This window comes from Arachis ipaensis, chromosome B7, assembly GCF_059453495.1.
Source record: "Arachis ipaensis isolate K30076 ecotype BB chromosome B7, ASM5945349v1, whole genome shotgun sequence".
NCBI lineage: Eukaryota > Viridiplantae > Streptophyta > Magnoliopsida > Fabales > Fabaceae > Arachis > Arachis ipaensis.
In genome coordinates this window covers 141,380,568-141,403,066 of record NC_142442.1, presented here as the reverse complement: position 1 = coordinate 141,403,066, position 22,499 = coordinate 141,380,568, and the positions used below count along the sequence as shown (strand labels likewise).

At 30.1% G+C, this 22,499-nt stretch overlaps 1 protein-coding gene across 3 annotated transcripts; it reads left to right on the top strand.

The window, feature by feature from the left end:
* Nucleotides 1-10,443: 10,443 nt before the first annotated feature.
* On the top strand, nucleotides 10,444-20,289 carry LOC107607938 (amino acid permease 1-like). Of its 3 annotated transcripts, XR_015892226.1 has the most exons (9): nucleotides 10,444-10,595; nucleotides 10,702-10,795; nucleotides 15,179-15,412; nucleotides 15,540-15,633; nucleotides 16,542-16,762; nucleotides 17,536-17,669; nucleotides 18,292-18,516; nucleotides 19,504-20,002; nucleotides 20,109-20,289. XR_015892226.1 is itself a non-coding variant. In XM_088493650.1 (8 exons), the coding sequence occupies exons 2-8, from the start codon at nucleotides 10,717-10,719 to the stop codon at nucleotides 19,924-19,926; spliced, it is 1,410 nt and encodes a 469-aa protein (XP_088349776.1). In that variant the 5' UTR covers nucleotides 10,451-10,566; nucleotides 10,702-10,716; the 3' UTR covers nucleotides 19,927-20,044. The 3 variants fall into 3 exon arrangements, 2 of the variants coding, with proteins under 2 accessions (XP_088349776.1, XP_088349775.1); XM_088493650.1 differs by lacking the exon at nucleotides 20,109-20,289 and having other exon boundaries at nucleotides 10,451-10,566; nucleotides 19,504-20,044; XM_088493649.1 differs by lacking the exon at nucleotides 20,109-20,289 and having other exon boundaries at nucleotides 10,457-10,595; nucleotides 19,504-20,044.
* Nucleotides 20,290-22,499: the final 2,210 nt, after the last annotated feature.

The following is a 22,499-nucleotide window of genomic DNA, read 5'->3' as shown; positions in this document are numbered from 1 at the left end:
ACAAAAAAAAAATAAAATAAGTTAAGAAGTACTAAATCCACTTGAGAGGCCCAAAAAAGAGTGATTCGGGCTGCTAGGGGCGTTCAGCGTCAGTCTGAGCGTTAAACACCCAAAAGGAGAGTGTAACGATGCTAATTCTGGCCCCCTGCTGGCGTTCAATGCCGAAATACGCGTTTAACGCCAGGAGGGGGAAGTTTCTGGTCCTTCTTGGGCGCTAACGCCCGGCTTGGCGTTTAGCGCCAGTTTTGGTAGTGATTCCGGAAAAAAAGTATAAACTATTATATATCGTTAGAAAACTTTGGAAGTTGGCTTTCTAACGCTGTTGAGAACGCATCAATTGGACCTCTATAGCTCAAGTTATGCTTGTTAGAATGTAAGGAGGTCAGGGTTGACAGCATCTGCTATCCTTTCTTTATTTTTGCACAAGACTCTGCCAAATTCTCCCGAAATTCACCTAAAATCATAAAAATACCACAAAAACTCAAAGTAGCGAAAGGTGAATTTTGCACTGAAATATAGTAAAACCTAATAAAATCTAACTAAAAACACTATAAAAACAACTAGGAAAAGGGTATAAGATGTTCACGCAACAAATATGTAACAATGATATCACGCTGGATTTTAAATTTGGCTCTTAATGGCATGTTTTGTAGTATCTTCCATCTTGTTTTGCATACTCCAAAGGTCCTTTCAATTACTGCCCTTAAACTTGAATGACAATAGTTGAACTTTCAAGCCTATCTAAAGATTTAGGATCTTCATTTTTAAACTTAGCGAATTCTTGATTAATCTGTTTAAAATATGCAAAAGAATAAATATAAAAGATATCTAATAATTAAATTTTAAAGATAAAATTAACTTATGTATTATTTTATAATGCAAAATTAACATACCTTAATTTTTTCAGTCCACCATGATTCAGAATCTAACACTATTTTTTTCTTATGATCCCAACCAAGACAAGTCTTTTCTCCAACTAATTTAGCCCATAATTAAAAATAAGATTTAAGAGCATCTCATCTATTTTTTTTAGTTGTCTATCCACATATGAGAATCATGTTCTTTCTCTAATTTTTTTTTTTTGTAAATTTTTTCATCTAATTTTGCTGAAATGTTTATTAGGCATATTACCATCTCGTATCTCTTCCATACAGATAGTCAAAAATATTTTAGTATTCCAATCATTCTATTTTATTTTTACAGTTTTTACTTCTCCTTTATTTATTGCATTCTCGTTTTTAATATTCACTTGACTAGAACTTCTTCTTGGATTTAGTTTTGAAGCCATACTATATAAATTATAAATTATATCAAATTTTATAATGTATAACGTTAATGAAACAAATTCTAATGTAAATAATAATCGTGAATATAATCAAACACTAAATAAAAATAAAGTATTATGATACAAAAATCAAATAATAATAACATAAATGATAACAAATTAATAATAACAAAATGATAAAAAAAATAAAAATAAAAAACTAATATGAAGATGAAAACAATATGAAAGCAATATGAAAAAAAGATAATAAAAAAATAGAAAAAAGTAAATAATAATAACGTAAAGTAATATGAAAATGGAAAAAGACGAAAAGAAAGCAAATATTAATAATAATATGAAGAAGAAAGGGGAAAAGAAATAAAAAAAAAAGTAAATTGAAGACGGAAACAATATGAAAAGAAAGTAAATAATAATAATAAGAAGAAGAAGAGGTAAAAGAAAAGAACCTAATGACTTGATGTTGAGTGTGTAAAAGAAATAATATATATATATATATATCACAAAAATTAAACGAATATGTTATATTTTTATTTGTAAATCATTCTAAATTTTTTATGTTTTTATATTTTGATACTACTTATTAGTATATTTTTTATCTTTATATATGATAATATTTTATATTAAATCATTAACGATTTTATCTTAAAATATTGCATGATTTGAATATTAATGTTGTACATTCATCAATGAAAGAAAAGGGGTAAAGATGTCTTTTCAAAATTTTAGTAAGGATATTTTTGTCTATTAATGATTACAAAATATCTTTTTTTTAAGGTAAAAATATCTTTTAAAAAAAATATAAATTGTAACTTCTTAAAAAAGATGTTTTTTTTCTAGTGCTTTTATTTTTACTACTAAAATTTAGGGGTGAGCACGGGTAGCGGGTACCCGATTATCCGTCCGAACTCAAATCGAACCAATTAAATTGGTTCTGAAACCAACGGGTAATCAAGTCCAACCCGAACCAAACCGATGATTTTTGTTAATGATTGGTTCGGGTGTCAGTTTTGGGGGTGCGGAATCCGAACCAACCCGCAAACCCGATCATATATTAATTAAATAAAAAAATAAAAAAATATATATGACTTTTCCATTAGACAATGATTCATTATTAATATGTTTGAATTTTAATGAGTTTAGTTTTTAATGTATTTGGTGTTTAACATGTTTGGATTATTTCTATTGATGTTACATGTTTATTGTACTTGTTGAATTTTTAAGATAAAAATTTGTTTTTTTTTTATGAATTTCAAAGTCATCGGGTACCAAATTATCCGATCGGGTACATATACCAAAAAACACAAATCCAAACCAAACCGAACCAATTACATTTTGATTGGTTCGGTTCTAATTTTACCATAAACCTGAACCAAACCGACCCGTGCTCACCCCTACTAAAAATTTGTCAAACACACTAAAAAATAAAAAAAAAAAGATATTTTTTCATTAATAAAATATCTTTTTTTATCAAAACAATAGCACCTAAACAAGCACTAAGTAAGTGTCGGGAGTTTAAATCCCGCCTTGTGCATACAGCAACCCATTGGCCAACAGCAGATCTTTAAATAGAGATCAGATCCGTAACGGATTAATTTTTAGATTGTCGAGTTGAGAGATACCGTGAATTAACAAAAAAAAAAGATATTTTTAGAAATTTACTGTGATATATGTGTTTTGTAAGAATCAAAAATGGCCGTATATGTAAACATTAGAAATTTTTGCTGAATTCAGGGCGGTGAGTTCTATTCGTATAAAAATAAGGATTTTGCTAATATGTACACTGAAGATATATGTTAAGGTTATTAATAATAAAAATTTTAAATATTTTAATTTAATAAATATATTAAAATTAAAATTTTATATTTTTTTATAAAATAAATTAATTAATAATTTTATTACATAATACATCATACATTTTTGTTAAATTCTAAAATGAGTCTAACAGAATTTAGTAGTAAGAATATTTGTAAATATTTATGAATATTAGTTGACAAAATTTTTAAAAGAAAAAATATTTATGGATATAAATTAATTTAATATAATTTAATTTATATACTAAAAATTTATACCACATTTATTACACACCTTATGAATTATTAATCATTTGTCGCATAAAAATAAAACAGAAAAGAAGAATTAATGTAAAATTTGATTAAGAGGAGAAGAAGAATGGTTTATTGATTCTGAGATGCAAAGGTACGTCACAATTCCGTGCTTTCGAGTTTAGGAAAAATAAACTTTACTCATAATAAATTTAATCATTTCTTGTCTCTCACTATCTCTCTCCTCTCACTATATTCTCTTGGTGTTTTAACTAATTTTCCATCCCACTTCTATTGTGCACCCACACTCACTTCTCTATTTGATAGTCCCTGTCCCAATATGGGACCTTTCTTACTCTCCTATTTCTAATTGGACTTGCTGCTTCTCGCCCCTCTTCAGCAGGTGCATCTGCTGGTTTTTTCGTTGGGCCTTTCATTGAGTCGGTTTGCTCACTCGAATCAGAGTTCATGTTCGCATCAACTATCCCCTGTCTGACAAAGACTTTATCCTCAAGGTCATCCTTGTCTACCCAAGCTGTCTCTTCGCGAGGTGACCCTGCCCAATCCACCAACACCTGTTCGATTGGCGCTCCCTCTCGCATGACGATGCGACATCGATAATCGCAGTTGGGAGGGGCTGGAAGGTCATGTACATCGCCGTTAAAGCCGAGCTTCCCGTTGGGGGTTCTCCATGATACTCTTTCAACATAGAGATGTGGAAGACCGGGTGAATAGTGCTCTCCTCCAGCAACTCCAATCGGTATGCGAGCTTCCCAACTCGCCGCTGCACATGGTAAGGGCCGAAGAACTGCCGTCCTAACTTTGGGTGTTCCTTGAGAAAAAGTGAAATCTGTCGGTACGATTTAAGCTTCAATAAAACCCAATCACCCTCCTTGAACTCTTTATCTTTGCGATTTTTATCTGCTTGCTTCTTCATTCTCTACCTTACTTGATGCAGATAAAATCACAATTCATCGTTAAGGATTTTTTTAGTGCGCAAAAATTGATCCACTTCTAGTACTGGAAAAGCCCCTGAGATATAACCCAGTAGAAGGTTCATTGGAAACCCGTGCAATATTTCATGGGGTGTCATTTGGAGTGCAGAATGAAAGGATCTATTGTAGCAAAACTCAGCCCAAGGAAGGAAGGAAACCCAACACTGTGGTCGAGAATGGGTGAATGCCCACAAATATTGCTTTAAGGAACAATTTGTGACTTCACTTTGACCATCACTCTGGAGATTATAAGATGTACTATAATGTAGGCTAGTCTCGCTATGCTCCAAAATACTCTGCCGAAATTGGCTGAGAAAAATGGGATCACGGTTCGAGACAATGACAGCAGGGAAGCCATGTAGCTTGAATACGGAAGCAATAAAGACCTTAGCAACAGATGCAACAGTAAAGCTAGGACACAGAGCTTCAAAGTGGGCTGTCTTACTAAAGCGGTCCACCACTACCATAATGGCTGAGTAGCCGGCAGATTTAGGAAGATGAAAAATGAAGTCCATGGAGAGCTCCATCCATGCTCTCTTGGGTACTGGTAATGGTTGAAGAAGTCCCTGAATCTTGGATGGACAGTATTTGGTTGTTTGACAAGTGTTGCACTCCCTAATGAATTTGTGAATGTCCCGACGCATTCTCGGTCAGAAGAATACATTGCCCAATGCCTTAAATGTCTTGAGTTCTCCTTGGTGGCCAGCCATAGGAGTAAGGTGAAACTCTTGGAGCAACTGGATCCATAGACCTTTAAAATAAGGGACCCAAATCCTCCCACGATAAATCAAAAGCCCTTCTTGAAATATGAAATCAGCAGGTAAGGTGCCCTGATTATATTGCGCAATTAGTAGCTGGAATTCTCGGTCCTCGACAGTAGCATGCAGCAAGGTCGGGATCAATGAAGATTGAATTGTGGAGAAAGCCTGGAACTGTACATCAGTGTTATGTAATTCTTCTTCATCCTATCTTGAAAGAGCATCTGTGGCTAAGTTGGTCTTGCCATAACAATACACCACCTCAAAATCATATCCCAACAACTTAGTGAGATAAAATTGTTGGCAAGGGGTCAACACCACCTGTTCATTAGTTCTCGCAGACCTTGATAATCTGTCTTGATGCAGAAACGATGCCCCAATAAGTAATGCTGCCACTTGGGCACAGCTTGAGTAATAGCGTAGAGCTTCTTCACATACACGAAAGCCACCTTTAATCTGCTATTTAATTTCTTACTGAAGTACGCAATCGGGTAACCTTGCTGTGATAAAATAGCACCTATTCCATGAGCAGAAGCATCAGTCTCAGCTATGAATGGTAACGAAAATTCTGGCAAGTTAAGGACAGGGTTATGAGTGAGAGTTGCCTTCAAGGTTTCAAAAGCAACTTCAGCCTCCCTTGTCCAAGCGAAACTGTTTTTCTTTAACAACTCTATAAAGGGGGATGCGAGGTGTGCATACTTAGCTACAAACCGCCTATAGTATCCGGTAAGCCCCAGAAACCTCTAAGATACTTCAAGGTTGAGGGTTTGGACCACTCCACAATTGCTTTAATCTTGGAAGCATCAACTTGAACTCCTTCCCCATTCACCACATGACTAAGATACTCCACCTGTGACTGACAAAATGTGCACTTAGCGAGCTTGACACAAATTGGTGTTAAAGTATGACACCCAAGGCTATCTGTAGATGGTGGAGATGGTCCTCTTTTGTTCGCCTGTAAACAAAAATGTCATCGAAGAAGACAACGATGAACTTCCGGAGATAGGGGCCAAATACTCTATTCATTGTTGCTTAGAAGGTAGAGGGGGCGTTTGTGAGGCTGAAAGGCATGACCATGAATTCATAGTGTCCCAAGTGCGTACGAAATGCTATCTTGTGTATATCTTCCTCCCTCACCCTAATTTGATGATAACCAAAGTGTAAGTCAATCTTGGAGAAATAAGCAGCACCATAAAAGCTCATCTAAAATTTCATCAATGGTTGGAATAGGGAACTTATCTTTTATGGTGATGGCATTGAGAGCGCGATAATCCACGCAAAAATGCCAACTGTCGTCCTTCTTGCGCACCAATAACACTGGGCTAGAAAAAGCACTATGGCTCTCTCTGATCACTCCCGCTTGCAGCATTTTCTTAACCAATTTCTCAATCTCTTCCTTTTGGTAATAAGGGTAACGGTAGGGGTGCACGTTAACCAGATTAGCCCCTGGCTGCAGATGTATTTGATGCTCAATGTCTCTTTGAGGGGGTAAGTCTTCTGGCTCTTGGAACACCTCCTTAAATTCATGCAATAACAATTTCACATTCTCATCTTACTCTGCATGATTTGGTGCAAGTACAACGGCAGGGTCAATCATCTGTAAGTGTAAGAAGGATGCGATAACATCTGTGGATACCATCTTATTAAGAGCTCGGGTGCCCACCGCACCGAGATGAAACAACCTTTCCCCCTACAGCTTAATTGTAAGTTCTCCAGCCTTAAGGTAGCGTTTGGAAGAGAGACAGAGACTGAGAGGCTGGGACTGAGTGACAGAGACTGAGAGACAGAGACTAAAATAAGTCTCAGTATTATGTTTGGTGTAAAGTGGGAGACAGATATTGAAATAAGAATGAAGCTCTAATTTAATTTGCACAAAGGGTAAAGTTAGAATTAATTAATTGAAATGAGGGTATTTTAGGTATAAAATATTATTAAAGTTTCAGTCTCCGTCCCCAAAAATTTCAATCATCTGTGTCTCCACTTTTTGCAGGTACTGAAATACTGAAATTTTAGAGACATAGACTGAAATTTTAGTACCAGTCTCTGGACCAACAAATATACTGAGTCCCAGTTTCCTAATATCTGTCTGAATACCTCAAAACAAACGCTACCTAAATGACATTGTCAAATTCATATAATTCATAGTGACATCTCCCAATTGCACTAGCCACTGAGCCCCTAGCACAATAACCGCTCCCTTGATGTCTAGGATGAATGTCTCTAAGTGAAATCCATAGCCTTGCATGTGTAGTGGTACGTCACTACATTTTGAAGCACACCCAATGCACTCCCCATTGCCTACATATACATTCAATTGATGCACCAGGGTCAAAGTTAGTTGTAATTTCTTGGTAGTGGATTCCTTCATGAAATTGTGGGTGCTCCCACTGTCTATCAACACCATAACAGGCTGGCCGCCACAAGTTTTGGCTATTCAAATGGTCTCCAGATGATAAGGTCCAACGATAGCATTGAAGCTAATATCCACTACCTCTCCTTCCTCTGGACCCGGCATCACTGCAAAGGGATCAAAATCCTTACTCTCGTCTACCCCCGGTCGCTCCCTAGTCAATTTCTCCATCTCCGTTTCTCTGACCAGTAGTAGGAAGGTAGAATTGCACTTGTGCCCCATAAAGTATCTCTCATCACAATAATAACATAGGCCCTTATCTCTTCTTTATTTGATTTCTGCTTGTGAATTGGAGTGGCTGCTTTCTCCACTGCGGTGCCGCTTCCCATGGCTGACGGAATAATGCTTGGCGGACGTATGGGTGGTGATCTTGAGGAACTGAGCTGGTTGATGGGTGCACTTCTAGGTTTGCGGTACCCTTGTGGTCTCAAATTCACAGAATAGGCGAGGTTCTTTTGCTCATGGAGTTTAGCCAACGAAACAACATCAACATATGATCGAGGCTTGGCTAACATCAATTCGCATTTCAACGATTCAGATAAACCGACCACAAACAACGAGATCACCCACTCTTTGCTTAATCATGTCACTTGGTTCAAAAGCTCCTCGAACTTACGCTGATATGCAGCCATCATTGATGTCTGTTTAAGCTCATTTAAGGCCGACTTGGGATCATGGAATAAGCTCTTGCCGAACCTGGTACAAAAAGCTTCCAAAAAACTCTCCCATGTGTGGTTAATGGCGTTGTTCACACACCAACGATACCAAGTATAGACAACTCTGGTTAAATGAAATGAAAGCATTCTTACCCTCCACGCTTCAGGCACCGCGTATAGCTCGAAGTACTCATGAGCTCGGAATGTCCACTCTTCGACACCCTCACCGTCAAACATAGGCAGCTCCGTCTTCACTCTTTTCACCAGTAGCTCGATTGGGATTCACCTGTGAACTCAGAAAAACTATTGTTGGTCCCTTGCTCTAGAGCTGCTTGCTTTAGCTTCAGAGTCTCACACAGCATCTTCTCAATGTTTTTTTACGGAGGACTCAACCGATCCGATCCATTCCTGAGTCCCAGAGAGTTGCGACATCGTCTCTATACGGTTCCGCTGCAACGTAGCGATCTTCGACCGATTTTGCTTGCATACGTCTTCCAATTGGGAGAGGGGAGTTCCATTGTCCATCGCAACACCTCTCAACAAGAGCATAAAAAATGTTGCATAAGAATATAACAGTAAAGAAGAATCAATATAGAATTTGATTAAGAGGAGAAGAAGAATGGTTTATTAATTTTGAGATGCAAAGGTACGTTACAATTTCCTGCCTTCGAGTTCAGGAAAAATAAACTCCATTTGTAGCAAACTTAACCATTTCTTGCTTTCCACTATTCCTCACCTCTCACTATATTCTCCTAGTGTTCTAACTAACTCTCCATCGCACTTCTATTGTACATCCACACTCACTTCTCCATTTGATAGTCACTGGCCCAATATGAGACCTTTCTCACTCTCCTATTTTTAATTGGACTTGCTACTTCTCGCCCCCTCTTCAGCAGGTACATCAGCTAATTTTTTTATTAGATCTTTTATTGAGTCGGTTTGCTCACCGAATCAAAATTCATGTTTGCATCATCACTAGACTATAATTTTGTGTTTATTATCTTGTATAAAAAATAGAAAATTATAAAAGTCACTCCTTCAAGTAATCAAGTAATACACGTTATTTGTTAGTGATAGTTCCTATAAAAAGAATATTGGTTTTAATCTAATAAATTTTAAAATAAAAATACTATATATACACTAAAATTAATTAATTAACTATCATATATTTATATATAGATATAGTATTATTTGGTTTATTTTTAATTTATATTTTATATTTTAATATATATTTTATACTAATAATTAATTTTAATATACATCTAATATACTTAAATTTAAAATATATATTTAGAATTTTACTAATATGTGTTTTAAAGCATATTTTTAAAAGCATCATAAAAAATATTTTATCATAAAAATTATTAAATGTATAATTTTTTATATTTTTAATATTTTAAATATTTTAATATTTTTAATTAAATTTTAACACCAATTATAATTTTGCGACGAAATTATTTTTAACAGTAAATATTACAAAAATATTTTTATTTATCTCGTATGACTAACAAATATATCTTAACATATTTTGTTAAATTAAATATTTTTAAAATAATAAAAATGTGATTATAAATTTTAAATTGGTATAAAAATTTAATTATAAAATTTTAAAATATATAAATTTAATTATAAATTTAATAAAATTATAATTATTATAGTAAAAATAACGTTACGTTGAGCTTTCATTTTTTTTTGAAGTAAATTAAAGGAGCTCAACACAACAAGGTGGAGCAACAAAAGAATCAAGAACTAATCAGTAATAATAAACAATCCATAGTCATCTCTGACATTGTCATCAACAACCATTTGGATCAACTCTACTCCAATCCTTGCAACTCGTAAGCTGATTGAGAATTCAGCTGGTTAGCACGGTTAACTACGATGAAAATTCAGGTGCAATCAATTTATCGTAAAGTTAATAATTGAGAGTCGTTAAATAAAAATTTAATCAAATTAGTCAAATTATTTAACGGCTCTTAATTATTAACTTATTCACGTGAAGTTGACTTTAACTGAATTTTCACCGTTAACTATAGGTTTAAAAAAAAAAAACAACTAAAACAGTAAAAGTGTAAAACCATAAATGGTTACTTCTTGTTTTGATAATCAGACTTAAAAAACTTTAATTTGCTGTAAAAATGTTAAAAACCGCTGACACCAAATCACAGCTACTTGTGCTTCCTACAAATTTTTTTTCTGTTTCTTTTTTTTTTTTTTTTTTTACAATTAATTACCAATATGCTCACATTCACATTCACATTTATATATATTTATCAAACATCATCAATGCGTTTGCATTCTTAGCTACCATCTAATCTCTCTCTACTTTCTCTCTCTTCTCTAATTTTATACTAATAACACTGCTGCTGAATGAAATCACCGTCGTAGCTTCACCTCTTACTTCATTATTCTAAGCTGAGGTAATAACATCGTCGTTCAATCTACCAAGGTACACAAGTTTATTTAATTTGTTTTATCAAATGTAATTAGTTTCGTTTTAATTTGTGGATGTTTTAATAATTAATTAATTTTAATTTTGCATTTATTCAATTCAGAGAGAGAAATCAAAGATGGAAGTGGAGTCGGTTGTTGGTGCAAATTCAAATTCGAATGCTCTTCTGGACGATGATGGCAAAGCCAGAAGAACTGGTATGCTTTAATTTCTCTTTTTTAATTTTCTCTTAATTAATTTCGTGCATGCAATTCTCTTCTCATGTTTCAACAATCTATTCAGGAAATAAATGTTTTTGTTTTTGTTTTAAAAATTTTCTTTTAGAAAGAAAAGAAAAAAAAAAATCAACCAAACACAACCTAATTTTCGATATTGCACGCATTAAAACTCAAACTTGGAGTTCATTCTTTTTTCATTTATTTATTTAACGTGAAGGTGCGATGTTTAAGCATAGTCTTCTCATACTTAATTAAAAAGTTGGGGGTTCGATTCTTCTATCTTTGGTAAAAAAAGAAAAGGTGCGTTGTTTAATACTAAATATGATGTAAAAACTTAATTAGCGGGTTAAATTTGGTGTCGGTATTATTATAGAAAATAAGTGCAATCAATTTTGCAACAAGAAAAACCGTTGCAGAATTTTTTTTCTCAAATATTATGTTTCTGTATTTTCCTGGTGCATTTATTATTTCTACTAAAACTTTCTTCCCCATTTGAGGGTCAGATACTCAGAGTGCTATGATTTATGAACTGAACGTATCATAGCATCACATATATAAATGTAGGAGTGTACGTAGTTTGGTTAATTCAAAAATTAAACATTTTTTTGGTTAATTAAAAATTTAATTTTGATTAATTAATTAAATTAATTTTATATAATAAAATTAATTATTAATTTATTATAAAATTTAAAAATTGATTTTTAATTGATTATAAAAAAATTTAATTTAAAAAAATGATTGATTTTTTAATAGAAAACTAATTTTTAATAAAATAAAACTGGTTTAGAAAAAAACCGGTTTTCTAAAAAAATTACTTTTTAAAATTGAATTTTTAATTTAAAAGATTAAAATTAAAATTTTTTAAATTTTGGTTTTAATTTTGGTTAATCGGATAAAAACTGATTTTTTTAAAATTATTTTGTTAAACTGATTATCTAAAATGTGATTATAGTTTTTTAATCGGTTAATTATATTTTAGTTTTTTTAATGTACACCCCTATATAAATGTTTATTTACAGAAAAAAAATGTCTGGATGAAAATGAAAATGACTGTTTTTAAATACAGATAATGTATAAATCTTCCGAAAATTGATTTGAATTCGAAAATTACTTCGACGATGAATTTGAGATTTTACTATAACTAAATAAATATATAATCTATGTTTGTTGGGTCCTCCTGAATCTATTCCATCTTAAGCTTCTTTTCATTTAGTTGTAAAATATTGTTAAAATGGCCACTAGAGTGAGAAAAAGAAAAAAAGATAATCATAATAATAAAGGAACCAGAATAAATGTCTATTAATTGTTTTGGTCCTCTTTTGACCCTTGGAATGAGTGGTTGTGGAGATTGAAATTCAGAATGCATTTTATTAAAGATGAATGCTATGGTGCTTAAAATGTGATGTTTATTTATTAAAAAAAGTTAAAATTAATATTTAATTTAAAAAATATAAAAATAAATAATTTTTAAAAATTTAAAATTTATTATAAAAAAATTAGACAAAATTTAGACATTAAATCATAGACACAGTAGAATTTGCCTTTGTTAAATTTAATAATTTAGAGCTCACATACATTCAATTAATTTGTATTGAATGAATACAAACTCACATTCATTATTAGATGCTATTATTATATATTTGCATGAATGGAAGTCAGAATATCATACCATGCATGGAGTCAATCGGAATCAGAATATGATTCATTTGAACCTCGTCTTACTTTAAATACTATTTAGTTCAGTGGAAACTATTAAAATGGTACTTAAAAATTGGACAAAAATAACTTTAAAAAATATTAATAATAAATAAAATTTAAAAAATTTAAAAATATGATAAAAGGAACTAGATATTAAATATATATTCTAAAAAAATTTTAGATATTATATTTTGATGCATGCATTTTTGTAAATATTATTAGAAAAATAAAATATTTTTATTACTAAAATTTGATATTTTTTGTTAATTTTTTTTAAAAAAATTATTGTGAATGACCAACTCTTTTTGAAAAAAAAAATTAGAGATCAAATTTTGCTAAGAATTTTTTTACATACCTTCTAAATATATATATTTAAATGTTGATAAAAAAATTCGAATCAAATGATAATCCGTTTGTTAAATATAAAAATTTTTTAATTATAAAAAATATAATATTTATTAGTTATTTTTTTAGCATTTTCAAAATTTACTTTCCATCAAAAGCACAAAAACAAGAGAAAAAATATTGTCTTTTATATATTTTCAATACTATCCTTAATTATATTTTTATTATTAATTATTAATATAAATTTAATTTTAATATATTATAATATAGATTCACATTTAAACATTATATTTATTAGATAAATAATTTAAATTAAAATTATAAAATTATAATATTTATAAAATACAATAAAAAAATAAATAAATAAAAATATTTATACTTCATTTTATAATGAAAATAAATTTGTTATTTTACATCTTAGTTGTTTTTTTCCTTCTCATTTTCTCTCGATCCTGTTTTCTATTCTTTCTATTTTCTTTCTTTTTATTTTTTCCTCTTGTTTTCTTTTCTTATCTCCAAACAAAGAGAATTAAACATTTTTAACGTTCCTTTCACATATCTAATGCGCTCATTAATTAGTAAATACTAAATATGTTAAATTGTTTTTAAAAAAATTATACATCACATATATAATAAACTCTGATTTAGTTTGGTAAAGTTTTTTAAAAAGATACTTCTGTTTTTAAAACGTACAAATTTTTTATTTTGTGTTTAATAAATTGAAAAAATTATGTATTTATTCTTGTATTTTGTAAAAGATAAGGTGTTTTCCAAAAATTATGTATTTATTCTTCTATTTTGTAAAAGATAAGGTGTTTTCCAAAGTTGACTTACGTTTATTAAATTTAAAAAGTGTAATATAATATCATATATTATTAAAATTTTAAATTTATTCTTACATTTATGTCTATATAGTATTTTTAAATTTTTAAAACTATTTTATCAAACATAATTGTTGGTATTTGTGCTTATTAAAAGCTATTTTTAATTTGATTTTAAAAAAATATGCTATAACTTTTAAAAAACTATTTTTTATAAGTTAGTTTTGATAAGCTATTCTCGAAAAAATAAAAATTTACCAAACTAAGTCTCTATGTGTATTTAAATCATTTTCAGATTATACTTTAGTCTATAAACTAAAAAACATGTTCAGCATTTTTATTTTGGTTTATTATTTAGGGGTGTTATAGTTTAAAGGAATATGAAGTAAATCCAATGCATAACCACTTGAAAGTGGAAGCAAACACATTTTTGCAATCTTTTCAAATTTGAAAGATATTTTTGGGTACTAAATATTCCAAAAAGCAATATATATCCGTAATTTAAAAAAAAATTTACTCTTTTGTTTTCACCAAAATTCCTCTTTCAACTTATTGAAAATAATATTCATCTCATTTTAATAAATTTCTACATTTTTTTAATTTGTAATGAAAAACGTGTTAGTTATAGTTAGGTTGTCATTTATTTATTTATGTTAATTATTTTATAAAAAAACTATGCATGTGTGTAAAATCACATGAATATTAAGCCGATTGAGCGATAATAAAAAAAGGTTTAATTATTCTGTTGGTTCCTATAATTTCGTAAAATTTTCAATTAGATTCTTATACTTTTTTTTTTCTTTTAATTGGGTACCTGCAATAAATTTTTTTTTTCAATTAGATCCCTCTTGGTAGTAATTGGTTTAATTGTATAGGGACCCAACTAAAAAAAAAAAAAGGGTGCAGGGACTCAAAAAAAAGAAAAAAAAAAGTATAGAAACTCAATTGAAAAAAAATTCTGGTGCAAGGACCCAATTAAAAAGAAAAAAAAGTATATGGACCTAATTGAAAATTTTGCGAAATTATAGGGACCAACAGAGTAATTAAACCATACAAAAATAACACCCAACATTAACAACCGATATTGTCACCTTCTAGTCTTGCTAGAAAATTGAAAATGAGTCAAATTTATTTTACCAAATCTATTTAAAAAGGGGGAAAAGGGAGGGGAGGGGGATTTGTGCTAAACCTCAACAAATTAAAAGTCAATAATCCTAGGGGAGTTGTTGACTTGGTGAAACTTGTTGAGACAAATTTTCAAATGGGTAATGCTAGGTAGACAAAAAAAAAAAACAGACAGAACTTGCCTTATTTAGTATTAATTAATTATCGCAACAATTAATGAATGCTAAATAAGGCAAGTTATGGCTGTTTTTGGCTGATTTTCTTTGGTTACCAAACATTTCTATTTTCGAATATATTAAGGTCAATGTAATTTTACCAAATGAAGATGGTCAATGTATAAAGAAGTAACAAAGTTAGTTTGAATGAGATGCAGGGACGGTATGGAGTGCGAGTGCACACATCATAACAGCAGTGATCGGAGCCGGAGTGTTATCGTTAGCATGGGCGATGGCGCAATTAGGATGGATCTTAGGCACAGCATCTATCTTGATCTTTGCTGGAGTTACTCTTTTCACTTCTAATCTTCTAGCAGATTGTTATAGATCGCCTCACCCAGTTACTGGCAAGAGAAATCACACTTACATGGAAGCTGTAAAAGCTCACTTAGGTACCTATTTAATTAATTTGTAGCAATTATGTCCACAACAAATTATATATATAGTTGATAGTATTATTGTTACCCTTTAATTTGAAATCTTATGATTTATTTTAGTTTTGGCTAATTCTTGCTTTAGGAGGAAGAATGCATATGATTTGTGGATTGATCCAGTATAGCAATCTCGTTGGAATTGCAATTGGCTACACAATAACTACATCTATAAGTGTGGTGTAAGTTTTTATGTGCCTTGTTAGGTTCTTCAAATGAATAAACTATCTATTTTGATCACAAAAGAATATTAATAATTTTAGAGTAAATATCTAAATTGGTCTCCAAAAAATTTTAGATGAAACATTCTGGATCCTAACAAATTTTTATTCTTTAGAAGTCCTCGAGAATTATTCTCGTCGGATAAATTGACCCGCTTTCAATCAAATTTTTAATATGTGTGTTGGACAAATAAGTCTCTAACAAATGTTATACAAAAATTAGGTAAAAAAATCAATATAAGACACATTACTTTCTATTCAAAACAATGGAGGGACCAATCTGTCTGACAGAATTAATTTTTGAAGACTTTTAGAGAATAAAGATCTGCAAGAAACTAACGTGTCAAATTTAAAATTCTTTGAGTACCAATTTGATTACACAATATGTAAATTAATTTGATACTATCAAATATTGAGTTAGTTAGAAAACACAATCCAAAATAAGTAGTTTGTAGGATAGCTTTATCAATGTTTTAGATAATTTGTCAACCTTATATAATCTTTAATGGGTATCAAATTAGTTTGTAGCTTTTATAGTTAAGATTATCAATTTTTAAATCTTTTATGATCTGATATGGAAATTCATTCTTCTTTAATTTCCTTCTTCTTCTTTTTTATTATTTTGGGAGTTTACTAATAGAGCCTAATACTAAAGAAAATAGGACTAACAATGAAAAAAGTTAAAAACATTAGTTGGTTTCGCTTTTTGTTTGTGTTAATCCATATGTATCTATGTTAGTATGTTTTTTGTTTGGCAATAATTCATTAAAAATAAAATAAAACTATGACCCTTTGATGCACTAACTATTATTGTGAGGCTAGTTTCCGTCGCAATTATTATTTTAGTAGTAATTGAATATATATTTCAGGACAATTGTGAAGAACAATTGCATGAAGAAGCATAATGGGAGTGAAGCTGATTGCCATTTTTCAAATAATCCATCTATTATTGGCATTGCAATTGCTGAAATCTTCCTTTCTCAAATTCCTAATTTTCACAAGCTATCTTGGATCTCCTTCTTAGCAGCAATCATGTCTTTTGGATATGCCTTTATTGGCATTGGGCTTTCTCTTACAGTCATTATCCAAGGTTTGTTTCTCTATCTTTATTTAACTTTTATCCGAGGTTTAGCTAACTAGTCCCCTTAAGTAAACGTTAAGGGATTTAAATTCCGCCTTCTACATCCAACAACCTATTGGACAGCGACAAACCTTTAAATGGAACTCCGATCCGCAATGGATTAGTCCTTAACCTGCTAAACTGGGGAATAACATAGAAAACAAAAAAAAATCATCCCCGTCCAAAAAATAAATTCTATCAATATCGGATTATTTTGTGTTAAAGCTAAATTGGCAAGAATTTTTCTTTACTATTTAAAAATTATCAAGGTTATTAGAACTAGAGGGAACCATTTGGCTTGGACCAAAAAATAATTGTTGTATATTATTACGTATTTTTTTATTATTTGAATTACATTATATGTTCATATATTTTTTTAATTCAATTCCTATTCAATAGATTTGAGTTTAATTACTATACATGATAATATCTTCATAGGGTTATGCTACGTGTACACCAAAATCAGCCACCAATATAAAATATATACTGGAATACAAATACACTATGAAAATAAATTAAACCACATATGTATTTATACATAAATATAAATACATTAGTGGCTGATTTTAGTGGCTGATTTTAGTGTACAAATAGCATTTCTCATCTTGGTAATAAATTTGGTTAGCTTAAAATGAATTGTAATTAGTCTTATATAACCCTCGCATAGTCTTATTTGTAAAATTAGTTTCTATAATGGATCTTATGCATAATTATTTATGTTGGAGAAATGTGAATTGGAGCAGGAAAGGGAAAGAGTACTTCTTTATTTATGGGCAAAACAGGGCAAAGTTCAGCAGAAAATATTTGGAATATGCTCGTTGCACTTGGAAACATTGCACTCGCTAATTCCTTTGCTCAAATTTCCATAGACATACAGGTATATGAATTTGGTTAAGCACTCTATGTTTGTGTTCTGTTTCTAATTTACTACTAATAATTATATTAAATACTTTTTATAATCTTGAGATAAGTATTAAAGTTTCATTTATCATTACAAAAGAAAATTTAGTTAAAACGACAGTTATAACTGCCATTACAAATTTGAATGACAGGAAAAGAAAAACACCTGAATCTTAAGTGTCCTTTTAGGTATAAAGATGATTTCTTAAAATTACCCTAATTTAAACGCCACTTTAATTTTTATTTTAGGTAAAGTATATTTTTTGTGCCTAACGTTCGCGATTTTTTTTAAAATACCCTAACGTTTAATTTCATTCCATTTTGTCCATAATGTTTTTGATTCATTTAATTTTGTCCTTAACATTTTCGATTTGTATCAAAACTATACTTGAAAGTTTTCAATTTTGTCCCTAATATTTTATATGGGTTAACGTTTGGGACAGTTTTGACGCAAATCTAAAACATTAGAGATAAAATTGAATACAACTAAATATTAGAAATATTTTTGAAAAAAAAATATCACAAACGTTAAGGACAAAAGATATATGTTAGTATATTTATTTTTTTATAATATCTAATAATAGGGTTGTGAATAACAGGATAGTTTAAAGTCAACACCAGCAGAAAACAAAGTGATGAAGATGGCAAATAGCATTGGAATAATTACAATGAGCATTATCTTCCTCTTATCTGGTGGTGCTGGATATGCAGCCTTTGGAGCAGACACTCCTGGGAGCATTCTCAACACCACTGGAAATGAACATGTGTGGCTTGTTTATATGGGTAATGTCTTCATTATTGTCCACATTCTTGGAGCATATCAGGTAATTAATAACATTATTAGATTGCTCTTTTTAATCATATGCATTCTTTTCATGCTCAACCTCAAATAAACAATTAAAGAATAAATTACTATTTGTATCTATGAAAGATACAAATACTGGCAAATGTATCCATATAAGAATAAAACGACAATTGTACCACGGAAGATAGCTTCCGTGTGCCAAGAATACCCTAACGGACCAATTGTGTAACCAACGTCCGGGTACTCTTGGCACACGAAAGCCATCTTTCGTGGTTATAATTGTCGTTTTATTCTTATATGGGTACATTTGTCAACATATGTATTTTTTATGGGTATAAATAGTAATTTATTCAACAATTATATATCTTGATGCTGATAAATTCATATTTAAAAATGACTAGAAATATGTCAATGAGACATCAAACAACATATGAGGTTGATACTGAAAAAAAAAAAATCTTTTCTAATTCTAAATTATAGATTTTGTGTTTTTTTTATTCTAGAAACCATTGACAAATATACATAATGAGTAAAACTTTAAATTGATCATTAAAAAAGTTATGGCTCGGGTTGTTAACGGAAATGTTTGGAAACAATAAAATCCATACCAAAGTTATTTTATTTTACATTCATTAATTATCTTTGAAATAAAAACATAATATTAGATATAATAAGTATGTAATTTTCGATGTTATATACATGAAATCGTAGATTTAAGTTAAATAAGGTAACTTTAAATTATTGTTTCTCTAGCGTTGCTCGTCCGTTAATTTTGTCATGGAAATATTTGGGACATCTCTTTAATATCACAAACTTGTAAGCTAATTATGTGCTTTCACAAATATTTTGAGAACCAACTTAATGTTTTAAAATTTCTTAAAAACCAATTTAGATTTTTACTCTATACATAATATTTGAGATTGACTTTATTAATAATAATAATAATAATAATAATAATAATAATAATAATAATATGATCACTTGTTTTAAATAAATTTGTGAACAGGTACTTATCCAACCATTTTATCACATAGTGGAATTATTGGTGAGTCAAAGGTGGGCAAGCTCAAACTTCATAAATAAGGAGTATTTTGTGGGAATTGGCAAAATTCAATTTAGCATCAATTTATTCAGGCTTATTTGGAGGACCATATTTGTGGTGGTTGCAAGTGTGTTAGCCATGGCAATGCCATTTTTTAATGACATGCTTGCCCTTCTTGGTGCAATTGGGTTTTGGCCTCTAGCTGTCTATTTCCCAATACAAATGATCATTGTCAAGAGAAATATAAGAAAAGGAACCATGCCATGGATTGGGCTTCAATCTTTGAGCCTTGTGTGCATGATTGTTTCAATTGCAGCAGCATGTGCTGCTATTCATGGGTTGGGCCAAGCCCTTGGTAAATACAAGCCCTTTATGTATAAGGCCTAGTACAAGCCCAAAAAATAGAAAAACCAAATGAGTAAGGTGTAGTATGCATTCATGACCTAAAACGATGGAAATTCAGGTGCAGTCAACTTCACGTGAAGTTGATAGTTGAGAGTCGTTAGATGAAAATTTAGTCAAATTAGTCAAACCATCTAACGACTCTCAATTATCAACTTCACGTGAAGTCCACTGCACCTGAGTTTGCACCTAAAACAAAACATAGGGTATAGTGTGCATTATCTCTACCTTATTCTTTTATTATGTATGAAGTTGGATCCTCTCAAATAAACAAAGATGGATCCTCTAATTTTCATGTAAGAATAAAGATAAGCTCTTGTATGCTTAATAAATACTATGTTTAACCAACTTGGGTTGGTCGAGTAGTCAGCTCACTCGTCCGTTTAAACAAGTGTCGGGGGTTCGAATTCTACCTTGTGCATGTAGCAACTCATTGGCCAGCGGCAGATCCTTAAATGGAGCTCAGATCTGCGATGAATTAGTCGTTGATTTGTCGGGTTGAGGGATACCGTAGACAAAAAAAAAAAACTATGCTTAGGAAAAACAAAAGTTTGGGTTTTCATTTGTACCCGCCTAAACCAAATTTGGATTGGTAGAGCAATAAATAAGTTTTATTTTTTTTTTAGTGGCCTCAATTTTAAATTTTTAGGATTGGAAATAAAATCAACGTTATGAAATGTTTGATTCTCACCTTTTAAAAAAAAATAAATCACACAAGACAATATTAACTGGGTAAAGATGTATAATTAGAGAGTGTATTACTGTTTAAAACGTGTTAATAAGAAAAAATATTATTAAAATATAAAAATATAACTTTAATTTTAATAATAATATTTACTTGGCAATGGTAACCACTTATATATATAAAAAAAAATTCCATATATATCTATAATATTTTTTATTCTACAACATATATTCAATCATATACATTCAGCACCGAATTCTAAATATGATATGTACATAGACAACTAATTAAATATGAACTTTATATAAAAATAAATATGTTTCTTTTGTAAACGACATGTACATGCATGAAAGATGAGACATAGGTGAGTAAAAACTCTTTCGTATAATATAGTGTTTAAATAAAGGATATACAACAGTAAAAAGAGTTGAAGGTTGGTGAAGGCTCATTTTTTTGGATATATTGTTTATAATTACGGAGAATTTATGTGTTTTTAATTAATATAGAGTCAATTTTTTTTTTTTAAATTTCAAAACACAAATCGGAGGCACCGAATTAGAGAAGGAGAAAACTGATGGTTCAATTGAAGGGAGCTGAATTCAAATTTCAGAGGTTCATCTAGGGTCGATTTTGTGAAAGTTAACAAATTAGAGAGTCAGATATATAATCTCCATATAAAAAAACACACTAAATTTTACACATTATTAAAAAATAGAGACCACTTTAATAAAGATACTAAAAATGTCTTTTTTTAAAGATGTTTATATGTGTTATTTTATTATTGAACATCTTTATTAAATCGGTTAATAATTTATTTTTTAATAAACTAAAATAAAATCGATTTATTATAGTAACAATAATAAACCCAATTGTCTGCCATATAATTATTAAACCCGGTTTGATCCGATCGAATTACACAATCTAAATCAAATATTTTTAAATTTTTTGATAAAAAGACAAATATATCTCTAACTTTTTATTTTGCAGACATTGAATCTCTAAAAATTTAAAAATACAATTAGATCCCCAAAAAGAAATTGGATTTATTATTATTATTATAAAAAAAATCGGTTTTATTTTAATTTGTTAAGAAATTAAAAAATAATCGGTTCATTAATACGTCCAATAATAATGCGACACACGTCTTCACAAAAAGATGTTTTTATAAGTGTTTATAGAAATATCCCCCTTAAAAAATACTACTATAAACTCAATATCAAAATTAAAAAGTGGTTGGTGAACTCCACTTGATTTGATACAAATACTGGATTTGAACAAATATTTACCTTGGCTTCTCCGACATGTTCTAGTTCTTCTTTGACTTGTATCACCTAAACCATAGAATAAAATCATGATGTTATGTTTTTGGAAAATAAGCCAATAATAATAATAATAATAATAATAATGATAATGCCTTTGATGACCATTGACTCTTCCTCCGTGAACGTTACTATTAACTGACATTTCTGCTCCATTCTGTATAGTATATAGTATCAGTCACTTTCTTCTCGATTAATGTTTCTTAGATTCTGTTTTTTCCACTGACGAAAATTCAGCATATATAATTATATATATTAAAATTATTATTAATAAAAAAATTTATTTTAATAAATATATTAAAAACTTAAATTTAGTATAATTTCTATAAAAGATCAATTTATAATCTTAATATTTAAGGACGTATATCTTAGTTAAATCATTATTATATATACATCATGTGGCCCTTAATATAGGTGAAACGGATACCCAGAATCCAAGATTACTACCTAGAGTACGAAATAAAAATTGACTTCAAGGGTGCAAAATGCAAATATTTTATTATTGAGTTTAATTAATATATATCCTAAAAATTGTTAAGGGTACATGTTAAATT